Consider the following 20,808-nt stretch of genomic DNA (forward strand, 5'->3'; position numbering starts at 1 on the left):
TGAAAGTGCCTTCTAAGCTGGAATATGATGATTTTTTGGTGTCTCTTTAAAAATCTGGTTGCTCTAACAAATTTATATAGAATTTGAGAGAAATCAGTGTTTTATTGAACATTGAATTTTTATTAAAATAAGGGTGAACTATGCAATTGTCTTGGCTATTATAAATATTTCAGCCTGTGTTACATGGAGGGTAGCCATGAATAGAAATGGTAGAGAACATCTCATCTCTTCCAGCAGTATAAGTCTTTTTGCCTTTAAAAATAAACATATTCAGGGATATAATCTTGAGTTTAGAATGTAATTTAGGACTGATTACAAGGAAATAGAATGGCTAAGAGGAACATGTCCTTGCATTAGCTGTGCTTGCTTTACCTGTGAAAATATGTCCATGATTTATTTCTTCCAGAATATATTTGTTTTCACAAACACACTGATATGAAGATTTATACAACCACTAAAAAAAATTAGATTTGGAAATGGAATAAGGTATTCCCCATTGTTTATGTGACAGATAAATATGTGCCTATGGATTACAGATTGACAGGTAGTGTTTGGACTCAGCATTATTCTCTTGGTGAAAAGAAGACAGTAGCCCTAGGTTTCTATATGCTAGATAATGGCCTCCTAATATGGCTAGATAGTGCCATGTTAGAGAAGATGCCAGGATGAGAACAAGCTTAATTATTGGATGCAGAGTTAACCTCTTTATTATTAATCATTTTATAAATTCGTAAAAAAATGTAAGGTTTGTAGACATGAATGGGTTACTTTATTCTACTTGTTTGCAGACATGTGCTCATCGATACGAAAAAAGGCAGCATGTTAATACAAAGCAGGAATCCAGGGACATCTTTGGACGGTGTTATGTCCTGAGTCAGAATCTCAAGATTGAAGATGATATGGATGGAGGAGACTGGAGTTTTTGTGATGGCAGGTTGAGAGGCCATGAGAAATTTGGTTCTTGCCAGCAAGGTGTAGCTGCTACTTTTACTAAAGACTTTCATTACATTGTGTTTGGAGCCCCAGGCACATATAACTGGAAAGGTATGATGTGAATATTTATAGAAATAGAAGTTCGAATAACTATATAATTTCTTTATATGTACAATTGTTAAGTATGTTTCAAGTTAAGACAAAATGTGTTGTAAGGCACTTGTATGTTATTGAAGCTGGGTGGAATATTAAAATCTCTTAAATTGTGATTTTTAAAAACAAGTAAGGATAGAAGTGTGTTGTAAGAGATTGTTTTCCCCCTCCACCAGTAATTTACATTGATATAGTAGTTAGCTTTTTTTTTCTAGAGGAAATGTTAATATTAGTAGTTTTCGCTACTTTACATTGGCCTGTTTCATGAAGCTGAAGGATTAAATTTTAAGGTAGTAATTTGAAAACTGAGAAGAATTGAGTGGTACTGAATACAAGTAAGTGTATAAATGTAAATATTTATTGTATATCTTTCTTAAAAGGCCACATTCTGTTGAAGCAGTAAAGTTAGAAGGGCAGATGACAAATTAGGGAATTTGAGATAATTTCAGATAACTTCTGGAAAAGTTGTTTTATTGTTACTGTGATATAGGTAATAGGGGATGGACCTAGGGAGGGGGAAAAATTACCTTTTTTTGGACTAGATGAACCTGGTCAATTTCCATAATAAAAGTTTAGCATTTCAGAAGAAATTAAGCATGTATAGAAAACCACTGTACTATAAAGGATAGGTAACCCAACTCTAATCTACAATGAAAAGAAATGCATCTGATTTGGACATAAGGTTTTTTTTTTTTTTTGAGAAATTGAATTAAATACTATGTTACACAACATTTTACCAGTCAGGAAAATTTTTCCTTTTCTATTAAAAATTTTCTAAGTTTTAATTCCCATCAGAAATGATCCTCGAGATCATACTACTGTCAGCCATAGTAACCTTTTGGAATAATTTTCTTCAGCCTCCTCTACCTCCCATCCAAATCTTGAACATAACAATTATTTTGACACAACATAGGTTATTTGACCTAATTGAAATTGCACATTGAATTTGCAAAGTTTTAGTGTAGCAAAACTAGAATGCTATATTTAATAAAACAAAAAAAAACACCGATTATGTGTATCTTTTTAAAGAGTTATTTATTTATGCATATAAAAGCTGGGGTACAGGCCAGAGGTGGGGGGGTGAGAGGATTCACCAGAGACAGAGTGGAACAGAACAGGCAGACTGACTGACATACACTGCTGAGGGGAGGAGTGGGCAAGACAGGAGAGGTCTGCTGCACCACGTGGGTTCCTCCCTGGCTGACGGGTGGATTGAACTCGTGCTGCAGAGGCTGCGGACAGCTTCATAGGTTGCATCTTAACCACTTGCGCCACCAGGGAGACCCTGATTATGTGTATTTAATGGATGGGAAATAAGTTTTATTGTTTTATAAAGCCTGACTTAAAATGTTACTATTTAAAAAAGTCATACAGTGATTTTGTGTTCAATTAGTTACTAATTAGGAGTGTTTGAAAGATCTGAAAATGATTGGAAGAAAAGATTAATTTCACTTTTACCCTATAGTAAAGAAGCTAATTTGGTTTAGGATTATAGAGAATATAAAATATATCAGGTCCATATCATTTAAAATTTTTTAAAAAAGTTTCATTAAGTAAACATTCCATTTTCCATCTAGTTTCATGGCATTTTAAAGGTAATTCATGAAAATGCATGAGGAATTTTTTGATTACTAGAACAAATGTCTTTGACTTAAAATTTTACATGAACGTGGCTTCTTAACTTTAATAACCCCCAAAATCATCTCTCTCTTCTGCCTTTTCTTCTTCAAGACTTTTCTTCCTGTACTTAGTAATAGCATGAGGAATGTTCATTAGAACCATCTATTTTACTTTGTTTCATCTTCATTTTTTTTTTGGTTGTTTTTATCATTTGATTCCTTTAGGGATTGTTCGTGTAGAGCAAAAGAATAATACTTTTTTTGACATGAACATCTTTGAAGATGGGCCTTATGAAGTTGGTGGAGAGACTGACCATGATGAAAGTCTAGTTCCTGTTCCTGCTAACAGTTACTTAGGTAGGAACGAGCATAGCTGTCATGCCTGTCTTTCCCATGTCTCTGTAATGCTGCCCTCACAGGAGCCTGGACTTCCCTGTCGATAATAGGCCAGGTGGAGCCAGGGGCCTGTGGCTGCATGAATGGGCTTTTAAGTCTTGATGATCCTTGGTGACCTGACGGGTCCTTGGGATCTTTCCTTCTGATCTGGACTCCCTCGAATTTATTCTCTCCTACCATTGTCTGCCTGCCTGCTCAGAAGCCTGTTTTCTGAGATAATGTCAGCCTCCTTCACCTGAAACAGGCCATACATGCAGCTGTGGAAAAATGCATGAAAGTTAGCTGTAAACTGAACTGCCTCCCTCTCCCTTTAGTGTTTCTTTCTAGAGATACTTTTAAGAGCTACATTTATGAAGTTATTCTTAAGTGGCAGGCAGGTCAAGCCCTCCAGGACCTTCCTCTGTGATTACCATTCTACACGGGCTTCTGGATTGGGGCTCCCATGTCACAGGGCCCCTGGCGGGTGGCAAGGGGCTTTCTAACTGAGGCTGAGCAGAACTGCTAAAGCAGCTTTGAGGACACCCAGATTGTGTCTAAGTGCCAATTCCTTAACTCCTAAGGCTTGTTTGCATTACTAATGGGTGTCCTAAATTATTCATGTGCATTATGGTAATTACACAAAGGCTTTTAAAAGCTTTAATTCTTGGTATGAGTTGACATAAAGAATAATTACTGTGCATTTCTTGGAAAAAAATGTAAAAAATCTTCTAAACCTAAATAGTAACCTAGTTAAAAAAAATAGAGATATACCCATATGCAAGAGATAATGCTGGAACAATGGAAGATAAAAATGAAAAAGGTGTGTTTGTGTGTGTGTATACATGACTGCATATGTGAATAATACTAAACAATGTGTTAGTAAACATATACTTAGAAAGTTCTTATAATACGGCATTCTAACTGTATATAAATGTTTACATGTATAAATATATAAAAATATATAATAGTACTACAATTAAAAAAACTTCTCAGACACTCTTCCCTCCCCGTAAGCCTAAAACTTGTGTGAAAGCATAGAAGAGGGAAGAGAAAATTTGTACTTTGGGTTAAGCATCTGCCATGTGTTGTAAGTTAAGTACTTACATACTGTTTTACAGATCTTATGTGATCTTCCCAACAATATTATAAAATAAGTATGTTATCTCCTTTATGCCGATGAAAAAGACTGGTCTAGAGAGATTAATTTCCTAGTCCAAGGCCACATAACTCATAAAGCCAAGGGAAGAAATTCTTATGAGAGTGACTGGAGCTGGGTGGGAAGCAGCTAGGTGTATGAATGGTGTGAGTGGCCTTGCAAGACAGGAAGGGGACACCACCGTCTTTTGCAGTCTCAAATATGGTTTTTCAAGCAGAATCCATTACAAGGTAAGTCTTATCAACAAACCAGTAATTCATTTAAATATATTTTAACAGACAATCTCTTTCAAATGAGTCGTTTAGGGATTAGTTATGATGAGAAGTATTTAATTTTTAATGATCCTGGTCAAGAAACCAGGACTTTGGTCTTATGTACCCACTAATCAAATAAACAATATTTATTATTGGAACAGTTGAAAATAATGAATATTTTTTTATTGCCACTTTTAGAACGGACTTCCTCTAATGTGGATGCCACACAAAAAAAATCAAGTTCATATTACATTTCAGATGGTCATACGATCTGTGAATCTGTCATTTTGAAACATCAGTGGGCTTTAGGAATAAAATGATCTCGAGATTTTGGAAGCTGGCACAGAAGGTGGCGTTGGCCAGATGCAGGTTTGGCCTCATCCCACAATGAGAAAGGCAGTAGCCCTTGTGCCTCTTACCAAGTGTAATTGTTTTTTCTTCCATCTCTTCGCCCCATGCATGTGTGCAGGCCTGCTGTTTTTGACCAGCATTTCCTATACAGATCCCGATCAGTTTGTTTATAAAACACAGCCTCCCAGGGAGCAGCCCGACACAACCCCCGATGTGATGATGAATAGCTACCTAGGTTTGTGACCTCTGAGATGACAAATAAATTGTCCTGGTCATGGTCATTTAAAAATTTTTTTGATCCATACAGAGCATAAATCTTTTTATTTTCTATTTCATTTCAAGTGAAGCACACATAAAAAGCATGCCACAGTTAGGCTCTGCTGCCAGGTGGTTTTCAGAGCTGGATTCGATTATATCATTCTGTTGTAAACTTGAAGCTCATATTTTTCAACTCACTTCACAATTTGAGAACTGCAACAGTAGTGGTGAAGCTTTTCATAAATAAAGCCCAATGAGGAGAGTCAGCTTATACTCTTGTGTGTCTGTCTCACCTGTATAGGGACAGATGCTACTTAATCTGAATGGTTTTCATGTGGGCATTTATAGTTGCTTGCTACCAAATCTCAGCTTTTGTAACCTGACATCCTACCTGATATTTTATATTTGAGTGTTCTTCGTTTTTCTACCCTCTGAACAAGTCCATAATTGATATAGATGGCGACTTGCTCACCTCTATTGTTTATACCAGGTTCTCAAATACTGGCTCATCAATCATGATTTTGTTTGCATGTTTGTCTCTGAGAACTGTGTTGGTCTAAAATAATGAAATGCTGTCTGTGCACTCAGTTCTGCTATGTGAGGTTGTAGCTCTGTGTATATGATGTGACTTTACCGTAATTCAGTATCTAGCTGATCTCCTTTAGCACAATTCTGGTATTAAAATGAGACTAGAAGTGATTCTTAGATGCATGAATGCTTCACAATTCACGTTACACAAATGCTAAATAACGTGGATTTTTTTTTTTAATAAAGTCAGTATCCATAGAAAGCAATGGAAATAGCCTACTGCTTGGTACTTGTGTCAAATCTCTTAGCTCTGTGACTCTTTCTTGTTCATATACATATATATATATATAGAAAGGGAAGGGTGGGAGACAAAGGGAGAAGATAGCAATGGAGTTACCAGCATTGGGTACCTCTTGAAATACAGGCTTGATGTGAACTGTGTTTCATTTTTCTAGGCTTTTCTTTGGATTCAGGGAAAGGTATTGTTTCTAAAGATGAGATTACTTTTGTATCTGGTGCTCCAAGGGCCAATCACAGTGGAGCTGTGGTTTTGCTAAAAAGAGACCAAAAGTCTGCACATCTTCTCCCTGAGCACATATTTGATGGGGAAGGTCTGGCCTCTTCATTTGGCTATGACGTGGCAGTGGCGGACCTTAACAAAGATGGGTAAGTATCCCATATTATCTTATATTTACAAAGATGTCATTGCAGTTTTGGTTTCTGTAGGTCTTGAGAAAAGCCATTCTTTCAGATTAGTTGATTCAAAGACTGTTTTTGCTGCCAGGTTTCCACCATGCCATTGTGTTTTTATCACTTCTACTTTGACAGTAGACGCTCATCATCTTGCCCAGGCTTCAGGATTGTACCTTCAGTTTTTAGTTTTTATTGCTGTCTTGGCATCATAGGTCTGTGAGAATTAAAGTGGGGGTGGAATTACTTGAAAAATGACACCTATATGGTTCTGTTCTGTGGCTTCTTAAGGGACTGTTGGAGCATCCAGACTCTTGTGTTAAAAGTAGGTATGAGTGGCAAAGTCACAACGTAAATGTGTGATGCCAATTGAGGTGGGAGGGGAGGGTCTTTACTGAGATTCTCTCTGCACTGTAGTTCTAACTTGGAAAACTGACTTCTAGTTCTTCAGTATCTTACTTTGGGCAACTTATTATAGGCCTCTTTAGTTTTTAAAAATGTTGTAGTTTTAAAATTAAAAAAAAAATTGTAGTTTATAAGATGTCAATTCCAGATTTGCGGTCCTTTCTATTATCTCTCTTTTATGTTCTTAATACCTGGGCTAGTGATATTTCCTCTAAGCTCACTGATACTTTAGCTGGTGGTTCAGTTCTTCCCATCATTGTTTTTAGGTGGCAAGATCTAATTGTGGGAGCCCCACAGTATTTTGATAGAGATGGAGAAGTTGGAGGTGCAGTCTATATCTACATTAACCAGCAAGGCAGGTGGAAAAATGTCAAGCCAATCCGTCTTAATGGAACTAAAGATTCTATGTTTGGCATTGCTGTCAAAAATATTGGGGATATTAATCAAGATGGCTACCCAGGTACGTAGCAGACTGTGAGATGGTTATGATATTTATAGATTGCTTGATTATCTGCAATAGTGAGTGTTATGCATCTTATTTTAAAATGTTGTATTGGAATGTTTTAAATATGTGATGCTTGTTAAAATGTGATGTTGTTAACAGATATTGCAGTTGGTGCTCCCTATGATGACATGGGAAAGGTATTTATCTATCACGGGTCTGCGAGTGGAATCAACACCAAACCTACGCAGGTAACTAAGTAACCTGGATTTCTGCAATAGCAGTCTCAGCTTTTTGCCTTTTGATTGACTATTTAGGCTTATGTGAAGTTTCACACAAATCATTTTTTACTAATAAATCTACAATAGTATGAATTTTGTGTCTTTTAAAAACATTATTAGAAAATAGCTTGGACATAGATATAAATGCAACAGCCTGTCTGTTTTAATTGAAATATTTCTCAGATAAGTTAGGAATCAAGGTATTCCAAAGAAATTATGCTACCCTGACAGCTTAAGTTGATGGAAATGTGATAAATTTCCTTTAGTAACATGTTAAAGTAGATGATACTGGACAAATGGAAGAGAGTATTGTAACTGCGTGGTGAACTTAACACCAAAAATTAAACCTTGTTTTTGAGAATAAGACATTTGGAGGGAAGATAGAAAAAAATGTTTTGGAAAAACTCTGACTTAATGTAGTGAACTAGTGCATCAAAATGGATTTTTTTTTATCCTTTGAGATGCAATATAAATTAGATTGTTTTTAAGATATAAAATGTCTGAAGTGTTGGATCACATGTTTATAATTTGCTTATAGTTTATTATAACTTATTTATGAGTGAAATCTTAAATGTCAGTGTCAGTGTAAAAGAAACTTGTATGTGTCCATCTTGTTGACTTGTTTATTTCAGGTTCTCGAGGGTAAAACGCCTTATTTTGGATATTCAATTGCTGGAAATATGGACCTTGATAGAAATTCCTACCCTGATGTTGCTGTTGGTTCCCTCTCAGACTCAGTAACTGTTTTCAGGTGCGTTGCCTTTGACTTTGGTTAAGCGTGTTCAGCAGTGAGGTTACACTAAAATGTTGACCCTTTGAATTGAAATGTATAATGTCTGTGCTTCACAGGCAAGGGCTTGTGTGAATTTTGAAGATTTTTCTTTTGAAAATAAGTGGTGTAATAGTATAAAGATTTTATAAAATTTGCTAATTTTGAACAGAGGAAAAGATAGATCAGAATTGGTACAAATTTTTACTTCATAGATATATTTTTAAAACTTATTTTGATAAAAACAAAATTTGACAGTATAAAGACTATGTGGAGAGAAATAAATTTTCCCTGTTAGCATCATTTATTATTAAACTCCAAATTTGGGTTTATATCCTTCTAGTTTTTACTTTCTGTGAATGTATATATTTATTTAGCATAATTGAGGCCAGGATGTACATACTGTCTTATAACCTTGTCATTTTATAATACCTAGATGTGAAAGTAGAACAAGTGAAAATAAGTGGGAAAAAACTTATCTGGGATGAGTGAGATCAGAGGAAAAAGTGAAAAAAATAAAGTTAACTAAATAACATGTGCATGGTTGGGAAAAGAGCTAAGGAAAAAATGATAGACCAGTAGTGGTTTGTGTTGGAGTTGATAAGTATTAGTCCTGGAAACTAGCCTATCTCCTGAGCTGTCACACTGTGTACCTTCCTAAGTTAAATAAAGATTCAGATTATTTTCTATCTGGTGTTCCACAAATAGTGCTTTTGCCTATTCCTCTCTGTTTATATATGTATTAGCCTTAAAATAGAAAACATTTTCAAAAGATAGAAGAGTATATAGCATTTAATTATTTTAGCAAGTTTTCCATCAAAAAGCATTTGAACTTATAGTTCTATCTTGAAATGTGACCCTCCAGTGTCAAGACTTGACTTCTTATACCAGAATTTACTTACTAATTTTCTCCAACAGATAGCACATCTTTAATCAGTTGAATATTTGCCTCTGTGTGTAATTGCTATTTTAATATTCTTTACTTCCTATCGTTATGAGTGGGTTGGCTGTGAACCCTGTAAACTTTTTCCTCCTTATTAATCATGTACAAGTAAACTTCAAAAGGACCAACTCCCTTGTTTTGCACATGAAGAAATGGAAGCCCAGGACTTGCTTGAACTTTTAAGCCTGCATCCTACTAGAATAGGATCCCAGCTGCTGTCCTAGGAAATCCTAGTTTTTTTTAGTTTTTCCCATTAAAACATACTAGACTTTGGGGTAGTTAGTAAATAAATAAAGTTAGTAAGTAAATAAAAAAGACCGCTGAGTCATTATGAGTTAAAGCATATTTTTCATGATTCATTTGTACTGTGCACTCAAAATTGTGTGTATATGTAGAGTGCCTAAAAGCAAATAAAAATGGGGTCTAAGCAGACCCCATTATTAGTGTATTAGTGTTTCCTTTTGAGATTTATGCCACGCAATGGCATTAATGTCATGATATGTAAAACACTCCAGTATAGGTAACGACAGGTTTAAAATATTTCTGAATTTTTGCCTTTTAAATATACTCTTAAAATGTTAAGAATGTGTCTAGTTAGTATCTTAGAAACTAGGAGCAGTTTACATGTAAAATAACAATAGAAAGGTAAATATTTGAAATGAAGGAAAAAGAAGGAATGTGGGCAGCATTTGCTCTCTTATGGCCTACATTTTCCTGAGAACACATGCATGTACTTGTGCCCTTACTGCTTACTGATTGATTCCAGAAGTTCAAGCTAGCTAGGGATTTGGGATTTGGAGTGCGGTTTTCCTATATAGAAACACTTCTCTAGAATGGCCAGTTTTATCTCAAGCCCACTGCAGTCAGTCTAACTGAATCCGTGTGGTCCTAAAACCACAGAACCCGTTGAGTTCTGGCTGAGGAGTGCCTGAGAGAGAAGTGCAATCTCCCCCATTCCACACTCACCCCAGCCACTACAGACTTACTTTTTTTTGACTTTGGCAGGAGTTAGGCTAAAGGCCCACTGTGACCCTTTTGGCTGTGGGGAGTAGGCAATAATATATGTAAGGGAGAGCAAAGATGTTTTTAAATGGTAAGAAAGGTTAAAGATGAGTAATTCCAACTTTTTGAGTATTTGAGAGGTTAGTTGAGGTCTGGCAGAATGTAGCTAGGAAGAGTTAAGGGTTAAGTTTTTGCTTATAGAGACATTGAGGGGTGCAGTTAGTCAGTTCTAACAGTGAGAGGACAATGACTTCATGTCGGGAATGGGAAATTCTGAGGGGGGGCTAGGGAGCATACAGGTCTGTGAGATGGACACATTCGGATGACCTGCATTACTGAAGTTCATTGTTGGTAGAAATCCTGATGGTGAGCATCCAGGTGTTAGATAGGTATTAGTGTGACCTCTTTGGAGAGTGTTTTGCTTTTTGGTTTGTTTGATTTTTTATTATCGCATTATTATTTGGCAGTTGTTTACCTGACTATATAATTTTGAGAGTCTACTTCACCCCTCCGTGTGTGCACATACTTCACTCACCCTCCACCAAAGTTCCAGTACTGGTGTCCTTTCTATTTCCAAATCCCTACTGCCTTTTCTCTCTCCCTGTTCTTTAAGTATTTTATGGGTTCAGGTTTATATATCTATTATGGAGGACATTTTGGTAAAACTACAGATATCCTTTGACTCAAAAATTCTAGAAATTCCTCCTACATTTTAGATAGGTGTATGTACACAGGATGCCTAGGTGTGTAAGGAGTGTGTACACAGGATGCCTGTGTATATGTACAAGAGCAGAAAGCCTAAAAATGATATAAATGTCTACTGATTAGGGACTGATTATGTAAATGATATTACATTGGTATGGTGCAATACAAAGCTGTAAAAAACAATGAGGTTCCTCTGAATTGATATAAGACCTCTGAAATATTAACAAGTGAGGGAAAAATGCAAACAATATGCATAAAAAGCTTACATTGAAAAATTATATGTGTATTTTTATATATAATTGTCGATATTTTTAACATAAACACAGACTTATATATATCCGGAAGGATATACAAGGCTATGGGAGTTTGGTGACAGGGACATAATATTTGCCCACAAACGAATTTTTTACGTATTACAGATAATACACTTTCAATTTCAAAACTCAAATATTGAAACTACAAAATATCTTATATTTTTAAATACATGTTATATTAAACACTTCTAATATCTACCATATAATTAGTTTTAAAATTATTATTGTTAACAGTCATTTTCTTTAACATTGCAGGGGGCAATCACATGGGAACATTTTGTCCCCTGTGGTTTTTAAGATGCTGTCTAGGATATGAAATTCCTCTTATATAGTCAAAGTGGCAAAAAGCTGAGCTGGGATTTTACTCCTTTGTCTTTAGATCCCGGCCCGTGATTAATATTCAGAAGACTGTCACTGTGACACCTAACAGAATTGACCTCCACCAGAAGACATCCTGCCGGGCCCCAAGTGGGATATGGTGAGCATTTCAGCTGTGTTCTGGTGATCCCGTCGCTTTTACACCTCTTCTTTGTGCTGACCCTGTTGCCATGAGGAGACACAGGGAAGATTAAGAGAAAAATGGGCAAAGGAAAAAGGGGAATCTGTTAAGTGACTATCCAGCATTTTACTCACCAGTGGGCAGTGGGGGTATTTGAAAGCTGGGAAACATATTTATTTTTTATCTACTGTAATAATGCATCTTTCAAGAAATATGTGTTTGATTTTATACAGCCTCAAGGTTAAGGCCTGTTTTGAATATACTGCCAAACCCACTGGTTATAATCCTTCAATAAGTAAGTACCTCTACATTAAAAACATTTTATTTTTCTGTCTGCCAGGTTGAGAGTTCTGCATAAATAACAAAAATAAAACTGCAATGACCAAAGTGGCCACAAATTCTTATTTAAAGAATTAAGTGTGTCTGTCTTCTCTTTAATCAGGAGAAAACAGCACATGAGGGAAAACTCTCCATTTGGTCCCCATTTGAATTTTCCAGAGCAGATGGTTTAGGAGAGACTGCCGTGGAAAAGGGCTCATTTGTTACCACAATCATTTCCTCTATTTCTGTCTTTGAAAAGCAGTGTGGAAAGTTGGTTTTGTGGTTGTAAGGTGGTGGGTGGTGGTTGTAGCTGGGTGACTGCGGGAGCCGGAGTACTGCACAGAATAATCGCCAGTTTATACTTTCCTTTCTCTCTGGTGCCCTCCAAGAGGGGCCTCTGTGGCCCAGAACCCCCAGCCTGTGTGCCTGAGTGCAGGCCCCTGAGAGGGTTTGAAGTCTGGCCCTGGCCATTCAGACACTTGGGCTCAGCGCCTGCTTCCAGCTTTGGTGTAGACTGAAACCCTACAACGTAGCAAAAGCATGTCTCTTAGAATTTGAACTTTTATTTTCACATCAGCAAAAAATTGCCTCTAGTAGGATTGTGATGGGAAACTACATGAAATAATGTGGTGAAAGCAGTTTGTCATTTATAAGGTATTATTCTGCTTTGCTTCTTTATTATTCAAACAGGATTTTGCCACAAATTTTGACAGGGCTGAGGGCTAATGATACTCTAATAGTACTGATTATGACCAAGACATTCTCTGGTAAGTTTTATTTCCAGCCACACCTCTTCAGGTGTGAGCCATGTGCCCAGAGTGAAAATGGGGCATGGGAATTTAAAATAAACCTTACTTCAAAGAGGAAGTGCAAAGACCGGGAGGGTGAATTGCAGTCTGGGTAAGGCTGTGGTCATTTTTCAGGCAGCTTTGCTTTTTTGAGGGACAAAGTGGTTCTGTCCTTTAAGAATTTCCCAGGTTTTTCTCTACCTGGAGGTACTGGGTTCTCTTTAAGGTTTCCCCTTGTTTATTTAAATGATGTCCCTTTGACTATCTCAACATTTGGCAAATAAGCCTCCCTTCATCCCATTTACACTGTATTAGACCCACTTAACCTTTATCACCCTGAGATTCAGACTGTCCTTGGGTGGTTTCTTCCTCCCCCTGACCTTCTTCAGGTGCCTTCTCCTGGGCCCTCTCCTGTGCGGCCTCCCTCAGGGGGTCTGCAAACTGTGCTTTGGGTCTTGTATTAGAACGCGGTACATAGAGCGCATGGTGGCCTTTCACTTTGCTTTTTGACACAGCTGGCATCTTATAGTATAGAAAACAGTTCTTTGTGTGGCTTTCAATGATGAGTAGATACCTTCTATGACTTCTCGGGATCTGTCTTCCTTTCAGGGCTGATTGTGTTATTTTTACCCAAATGTAATCTTACATCTGTCCACTTGGATGCCTGGCCTTTTGCAATTGTGTTAGGAAGTGAACTGTAGGACAAGGGTAAAGTGATTCTCGGACTAGGCACAGAGAGGAAATGGAAAAACATTTTTATTCTATTAGTCTGTCATTGTCTCAAACCATTCTCAGTCTGACTACAGACGTGCAGTCTCATCGCAATTGTGAGTGTTCCTTGTCTCCCCTGAAATCATTATTTGAAATAAATCACAAACTTTCTTCTAGCTTTAATTATGTGCTTACAGTACATGTGTTGATTTTTATATTATGTGACTGCTGTTAATCAAGTGTTTATTGATGGTCTGATATGGATGGAACTTTTATCTCTGAAGACATTTAGAGAAAACCTGTTTTCATTACCTGAACTTCCACTCTATTGGGAAATTCTAAATAAAATTAAACAGAACTTCCACAAAGCTGCATAAGTTAATACATGGAAAATCTGTTCCCAGTGTCTGAGAATGTGAGCTTATTGTTTGACCAGGCCATTTTAATTCAGTGTGGTGTTTCATACATACAGATATTTATAATTGAGCCTTAATGAGTATTCTACTTGGCTTGCCCCTCAAAAGGTCAGCAAAGGTGGCCTGCAAGGATTTTAAGATGATGTGAACTGTCTGGAGGGTTAGGGAAGGTTAGAGTGGGTTTGGTAGATAAACGGTTTTAATGCACCCACACCCTCCCTTACTTTTGCCGAGAGGGGCACTCAGCATGTGAGCCTTCGTCTGGTTCATGGTGAAGTTAGCAGGTCACTGTTAAATGGATGATGTCAAGGCTACAGAGGGCCTAAGATGGAGGAGTGTTCCATTTGGCAGCCATGACATTTAAGAATTCTTCAGATGGACACAGAAATTACTACTGAAACTGTCAGTGTTTCTAAATTTTGGTCTTATACATCTGAATAGCTATCGTTTCACCTAGGAATACCTTAATGCTTGTGTGAGTGTGTGCGCGCGTGCACACGCATGCATATGTGTGTGTGTACAAATATGCATTGATCTGTAAGTTGATGTGCTGCCGGTCATTCCTGCTTCTGATCAGGAGTCTACAAATCATATCGCTCGTCTTCAAATCATATCGCTCTCGGGTGTTGTGCTGCTACTGGGAATATGGTGATGAACAGCCGCTGAGGTCCCTGTCCATGGCTTAGCACAGTTGGCTAGGTGTACTGATTGGAGAAATGGAATACCCTGGGTCCCCCCAGGAGGTTGCTCAGGAAGGTTCCTGGGGGTAGTGATGTCCATGCTGAAACCTGAAAGGAACAGAGTTAGCTAGTCAGGGGGAGATAGGAGAAGGAAGAGGTTCCAGCTGGCAGAGGGAGAGAGTGACTCATGCAGAGGCTAAAGCAAGCAGGAATGTCAGCATTGAAGAGACTTTATAAAGCGTCTTCTTCTGTGATTATGACAGCGACTTGGAAGCTGGCACTGCCTCTGTCCCTCACTGTATGGCCTTAAGCCAGTCACCTACTTCTATGGAGCTCCATTTTTTCATCTACAAGAAGACTGTATTAAAATGGATGTTTTCAAGAGGTCTCTTCCAAATCTAGTGTGAATATTAGGACCTGGTTTGTTCATTTTCTGTTTTCTGGAGCAGATATTTTTTTCCCCTTGAGCCTGCCTTCTCTGGCCCTCTATGCCCTTTGGTTTGTTCTCCTTTCTGATGATTAGTGAGTGATTAATGAATGTAAGTAATTTAAGTATTGGCCCATTAAAAAACATCGTTAGCAGCTACCTCCAGTGAACAACAAAGAAAGCATTCTGAAGTCAAAAATGAGATTTTGATAATCCCAATCCTGGCTCACCTCCAATCTCCACTAGTGTAGGTAATCAGGATCATGAGGTGCCTTCTAGGCCTTAAGGTTGGAACTCTGCTTGTGGGAGCTATATTTGTGAACAAATGGGCCCAAAGCTGCTAAAAGGAATGTTTTACCTTTTTTTTTTTTGGAGTGACAAGTCTCATCCTGTTGTCCACATTTTTCTAATATTATTACTCTTTTAGACAATTGTCCTTTATCAGTGCTTCCTAATGTGTATAAGAACCATATAGTGATTCTGTTAAAGTGCAGATTCTGCTTCTGTAGGTTAGCTAGGACCTGGTCTGCATTTTTATCACCTCAGGAGCTGCTGGCTCTAGAAACCTGCTTTGAATTTCAAGCACTAGACCATTCAAACATCGGACTGCTTGAGGGGAAAAGGCAGTTTAGGCCCTTAGAGAGTATTGATCCCCTTCTGTTATCCTTAATATCCTTAATATTCTGTAAGCCAGAAACTGAATCGTCTGTGCTGCTCAGAGGTTTTGACTTATTCTCGAGCTCCCCCAGGTGGCCCAATGAAAATTTGCCTTCAGAGCATTGGTAATAGCAATGAGCAGGGAAGGACAGCTTGATTTCAAACATCATAAATCAGTCAACAAGTACATGATTAGGAAATATGAAGATAAATGTTTTTTGTTTTCTCTGTCTAGCTATTGTGGGCACACTTGAGGCTGAAAAGGAAAGAAGGAAATCTGGGCTGTCTTCACGAGTTCATTTTCAAAACTATGGCTCTGAGTCCAAATACACTAAAGAACTAACTCTGACCAGGCAGAAGCAGAAGGCATGCATGGAAGAAACCCTCTGGCTACAGGTGAAGGCTAAAGTCAATTCCCTTTTTTTTAAGGGGACAGAAGTTGGGTTTTATGGCTCATATGTGCATACTTGAAATTAATGCTAGCAACCTTTGTTCAATAAAAAATGAAACATGGCTTTGGAGTTCCTCAGTAGCATTTATACCATGTTTAACTATATCTCCACATACTCTTCAGGAAAATATCAGAGATAAACTGCGTCCCATTCCCATAACTGCTTCAGTGGAGATCCAGGAGTCAAATGCTCGGAGGAGAGTGAATTCACTTCCAGAAGTTCTTCCAATTCTGAATTCAAACGAGCCCAAGACAGTGCAGACAGATGTAAGACTTTCTGACTTTTTTTGTTTTGCCAAAATTTTTACCACATTATTATTTTGAATCAGATGTGCTTGAAGGCAGTAGAACTAGTGATTGGCTTTAAAGTCCATCCCTTTGTACTAAATATGCTCCTTAAAATATATGCAAAAATTGAGAAGATTTGTTTCCCAAGTTCGCAATGACTATAGAATAGAATTTGAAACCAGAGTATTTTCTTCATGATTTTTGGTTGGTGCTATTTGTTGAGACTGTAATTGGCAGAGCTTATTAGTCTCACATCAAGTTACTCCTTTAGATGTGTGTAGAGAGAAAAATATATGGCATTCTACAACTGAGATAATTAAAGTAGAAACCAAACTGTTGTTAATCTGAACACTAAAATCAACAAATACAAAAATTCATCAAGGCAAATAAATATCAGCAATGAAATAGTTATTTATCACCTGTTGTAGCCAAGGCAATCTTAGGAAAGGAAATCTATATTATATGGCTTTCTGTATATCTCACAGAAGGTGGTAGGGTCTATCTGCAAGATTTAGGATGAGATGTACTATTAGACTGGGGATCTGTGACATTGATTTGGTGTGATGCACTTGATATCAAAATGCAATTGATGCCGGAGTGTCCCCAGTGAGTCTTCTGGTTCTGCTGGCCACTGCTTTTCAGAAGTGACACTTGCATTAAGGTTAGAAACTGGTGCCTCACACATTGTCAGTTTTAATTGTCACTAATAATAGTCCCTTATATTTTTTATACTTCTGATGTCATTATCACATGAATATTTGTCTGTATTCCCAGCTCGGTAGCCATGTTAAACATAACAGGAAATTATTTCTCAGTGAGATTATCAAGCTCTCATTTGGCACTGTGCTAGATAGGTACACTATGCCATTTGATTTCTTGACTTTAAACTTGTTTTTCTAATCTGTATAACAGGGCTAATAATAGTATCTTCCTCATAGGACTTTTGTGAAGGTTAAGTGAGTCAAAATATATAATCATGTCTTAAAGTAGCATCATTATTATTACTGGTCATTTTTACAGTAATCCGTAGGGTAGGGTGGTGGTATCCCCATATTCCTTTTTTAAAAAATTTATTTATTTATACAAGTACTGGGTACAGTCAGAAGCGCGGGAGGGTGAGAGAATTCACCAGAGCGGGGAGCAGAGCAGGCAGACTGACGAGGTACCCTGCTGAGGGGAGCAGCAGGCGCAGTGGGAGAGGTCTGTGCGCCATGTGGGACCCTTGCCGGCAGCTGGGGATTGAACTGGTGCTGCAGAGGCTGCGGGCAGCTTCGCAGCCCAGCGCTCAACCACTGCGCCACTGGGGAGGCCCATCCCCATATTCCTATGAGGAAATTCAGACTCTGAAGGTTAAGTGAATTTCCCAGAGCCACACAGCTAAGTGAATGTCAGGTTCAGGTTTGGAACATAGATGTGTGTGGCTACCAGCTCACACTGCTTCACCACCCTAGTTCCATGCCCTGGCCACAAAGTTCCTAAAACAAGTTGTAAAAGGGCAGAGTGGGATTAGATACATGGCAGAGTATTTTTGGGAGCTCAACTTTTACTATGGTTATTGTCACACAGGGAAATGAACTGTATGGAAACAGCCAGTTACCTATTTAGATGCCTTTCTGAGACCTAAGTGGCACAAATTACCCTCATTTTATTTTCCTACAGGTGCACTTCTTAAAAGAGGGATGTGGAGATGACAATGTATGTAACAGCAACCTTAAACTAGAATACAAATTTTGTACTCGAGAAGCAAATCAAGACAAGTTTTCTTATTTACCAATGTAAGATTCACTCTGTAGCACTAGCAAATATGACTGGGTTTGCAGTGGCTTTTTGAAATGTTTTCAGGACTCAGTCATTTTCCTTTTTTTTGGTGTGTGTTTTTTATAGTCATAAAGGTGTACCTGAACTAGTTCTGAAAGATCAGAAGGACATTGCCTTAGAAATAACCGTGACAAACAGCCCTTCCAATGCAGCAGATCCCACAAAGGATGGTGATGATGCTCACGAAGCTAAACTCATTGCAACGTTTCCAGATACCTTGACGTATTCTGCACATAGGGAACTGAGATCTTTCCCTGTAAGTGCTTTAGAAACCAGGCGGGAGGGAAAACCAACAGCGTGCTAAGTGGACACATTATGACTTAGTGTGCTTTCCTGTTACAGGAGAAACAGTTGAGCTGTGTTGCCAACCAGAATGGCTCACAAGTTGACTGTGAGCTTGGAAACCCTTTTAAAAGAAATTCCAGTGTAGGTGATGCCGCCAAATATTGTCTTTGACTGTTTTAAATACCATTACAGTGTTGCTATGCATGACCTGTGCTAACGGGTATATCTACTTTTTAGGTCACTTTTTATTTGATTTTAAGTACAACTGAAGTCACCTTTGACACCACAGATCTGGATATTAATCTGAAATTGGAAACGTGAGTTACTTCAACCTTTCCATTCAGAATTATTTCATGAAAACATAGCAGTCGATGAATTGGCCCTGATCTAAATCATAAAAGAAGTGTAATTGTAATGAGAGAACTGACTGTTAAAATAAAACCCTATTGTTTCCTTTTCATTTTCAGAACAAGCAATCAAGATAATTTGGCTTCAATTACAGCTAGAGCAAAAGTGGTTATTGAACTGCTTTTATCGGTCTCTGGGTAAGTGTTTGTATTTAGCATAACAAATCAGTTTTTGAAAGGACCATTTATAATCCTCACTAAAACTGGTGTTTTTTAATTTAACAGAGTTGCTAAACCTTCCCAGGTGTATTTTGGAGGTACAGTTGTTGGTGAGCAAGCTATGACATCTGAAGATGAAGTGGGAAGTTTAATAGAGTATGAATTCAGGGTAAGTTGGAGCAGTTGGCCCGTTTACTAAATATACCAGAGGTAACATATACTATATATTATCTTGAATATGTAATTTTAATCAGTAATATAATTATGATAAATGTCCACAAAAATATTATAGTATGTTCTTTACACATTCAATATAAATCTTTGTTCAAGTCCACTTCTGTTTGGTCTTTTTTCTTATTAAAGAATGTGTATATATATGCAGTGTGGAGACAGAGTAACAGCACTTGGCTCCCCCCTCCCAGAGCCATAAAACAAATAAAATCTCAAAGCAACTGATATTTGACTTTAGAGTGTGTTATGGTTGATTTCTTCCTCTTTCGTAAGGTCATTTCTCTTAAAGTTTGTGATTAATGTTCTCTTACCTTTCATAAACCCAATTTGTTTATTTTTTATTTAGTTCATTTTTTATGTACCACATGTGAGTGAAATCATAGGGTGTTTGACTTTCTTCATTTAACTTCACTAAGCATAAGTCCCTCAAGTCCATCTACGTTTTGAAAATGGGAGGATTTCATCTTGTTTTATGGCTGAGTTGTATTTCATTGTGTGTGTGTGTATATATATATATCATATATATATATATATATGATATAGATATACAGATATAGCACATTTTTATCCATTTGTCTGTCAGTGGGCTTTTAGGTGTTTCCAGCTCTCCACTATTATAAATAACACTCCAAAGAACATGGGAGTGCATGTCATCTCTTTGAATTAATATTGCATATTCTTTGGGTAAATACACAGAAGTGAGATAATTGGATCATGTGGAATTTCAATTTTTAATATTTTGGGGAATCTCCATACTGCTTTCTAAAATGGCTGTCCTGATTTACAAGCACTCTTAAGACCACTTGAACATACATAAATGCATAGTACACATTTGACTTGTAACTCACTCATGAGTTCAAGCCCTGTAACCTCAAATCATGTTCCTAAATACTGACTGTTGAGGTTGAAAGTCTAAAATGGCAAGAAGAGGCTCACGTGACTCCAGCAGGAGGAGAGACTGAATTCTCGTCTGTGTGTCCCTTAGCATCACAAACACAGCTGTCACAGGTAGTGATGGTGTTCATGATGCCTGAAAAAAGTGTGGCTGAAAGACAAGGCTGTGGGTGCCAGAGCAGTCCTCCACACAGAGTCCTTATCTCTTTTGCCTTCTGCTGCAGGAAATTACTCTGTCTCCAGGTTAGCATCACATTTTCATGGCTCCTGTAATGGTTTTACGCAGAATCTCTCAGTTGTTGTCCCCAGTCTCCCCTGGGTAGAGAGCACAAAAGCAGCTTCATTTTCAAAGTGTGTAGGGTTTCTCAGGAGCAGGTTGCTGGTACCCTGCTGGCACAGGCTTGGTCATCGGCCACACAGGAGGTCACAGAGCACTTCACAGATGTGACCTGAGCATGTTGGGAGCACAGCGGATCTACACTGCAAATCCTCCTGCTCACAGCAGTTACTCCTGGGCTGACTGAGCAACTGGTTCACATTGACCTTTATTCCCCCTTACTTTTTTATTGACAAGTATATTTAAGCACAAATCTTTATT

General features: G+C 37.8%; 1 protein-coding gene across 2 annotated transcripts in view; it reads left to right on the top strand.

Annotated features, from left to right (window-relative positions):
- ITGA6 (integrin subunit alpha 6) overlaps nucleotides 1-20,808 on the top strand; it is a 73,626-nt gene that overhangs the window by 38,487 nt on the left and 14,331 nt on the right. For both annotated transcript variants that reach the window (XM_037523542.2, XM_037523543.2), the window contains exons 4-19: nucleotides 789-1,044; nucleotides 2,931-3,062; nucleotides 6,083-6,293; nucleotides 6,989-7,182; nucleotides 7,327-7,415; nucleotides 8,078-8,196; nucleotides 11,558-11,656; nucleotides 11,911-11,972; nucleotides 15,913-16,073; nucleotides 16,252-16,395; nucleotides 18,076-18,191; nucleotides 18,301-18,490; nucleotides 18,577-18,660; nucleotides 18,757-18,836; nucleotides 18,987-19,064; nucleotides 19,152-19,254. In XM_037523542.2, the coding sequence (XP_037379439.1) occupies nucleotides 789-1,044; nucleotides 2,931-3,062; nucleotides 6,083-6,293; nucleotides 6,989-7,182; nucleotides 7,327-7,415; nucleotides 8,078-8,196; nucleotides 11,558-11,656; nucleotides 11,911-11,972; nucleotides 15,913-16,073; nucleotides 16,252-16,395; nucleotides 18,076-18,191; nucleotides 18,301-18,490; nucleotides 18,577-18,660; nucleotides 18,757-18,836; nucleotides 18,987-19,064; nucleotides 19,152-19,254 (2,118 nt within the window). The remainder of the gene's footprint in view (nucleotides 1-788; nucleotides 1,045-2,930; nucleotides 3,063-6,082; nucleotides 6,294-6,988; nucleotides 7,183-7,326; nucleotides 7,416-8,077; nucleotides 8,197-11,557; nucleotides 11,657-11,910; nucleotides 11,973-15,912; nucleotides 16,074-16,251; nucleotides 16,396-18,075; nucleotides 18,192-18,300; nucleotides 18,491-18,576; nucleotides 18,661-18,756; nucleotides 18,837-18,986; nucleotides 19,065-19,151; nucleotides 19,255-20,808) is intronic.

The sequence above is a fragment of the Talpa occidentalis genome, unplaced genomic scaffold (assembly GCF_014898055.3).
Source record: "Talpa occidentalis isolate TD23 unplaced genomic scaffold, MPIMG_talOcc4v2.1 talOcc4.3, whole genome shotgun sequence".
Lineage (NCBI taxonomy): Eukaryota > Metazoa > Chordata > Mammalia > Eulipotyphla > Talpidae > Talpa > Talpa occidentalis.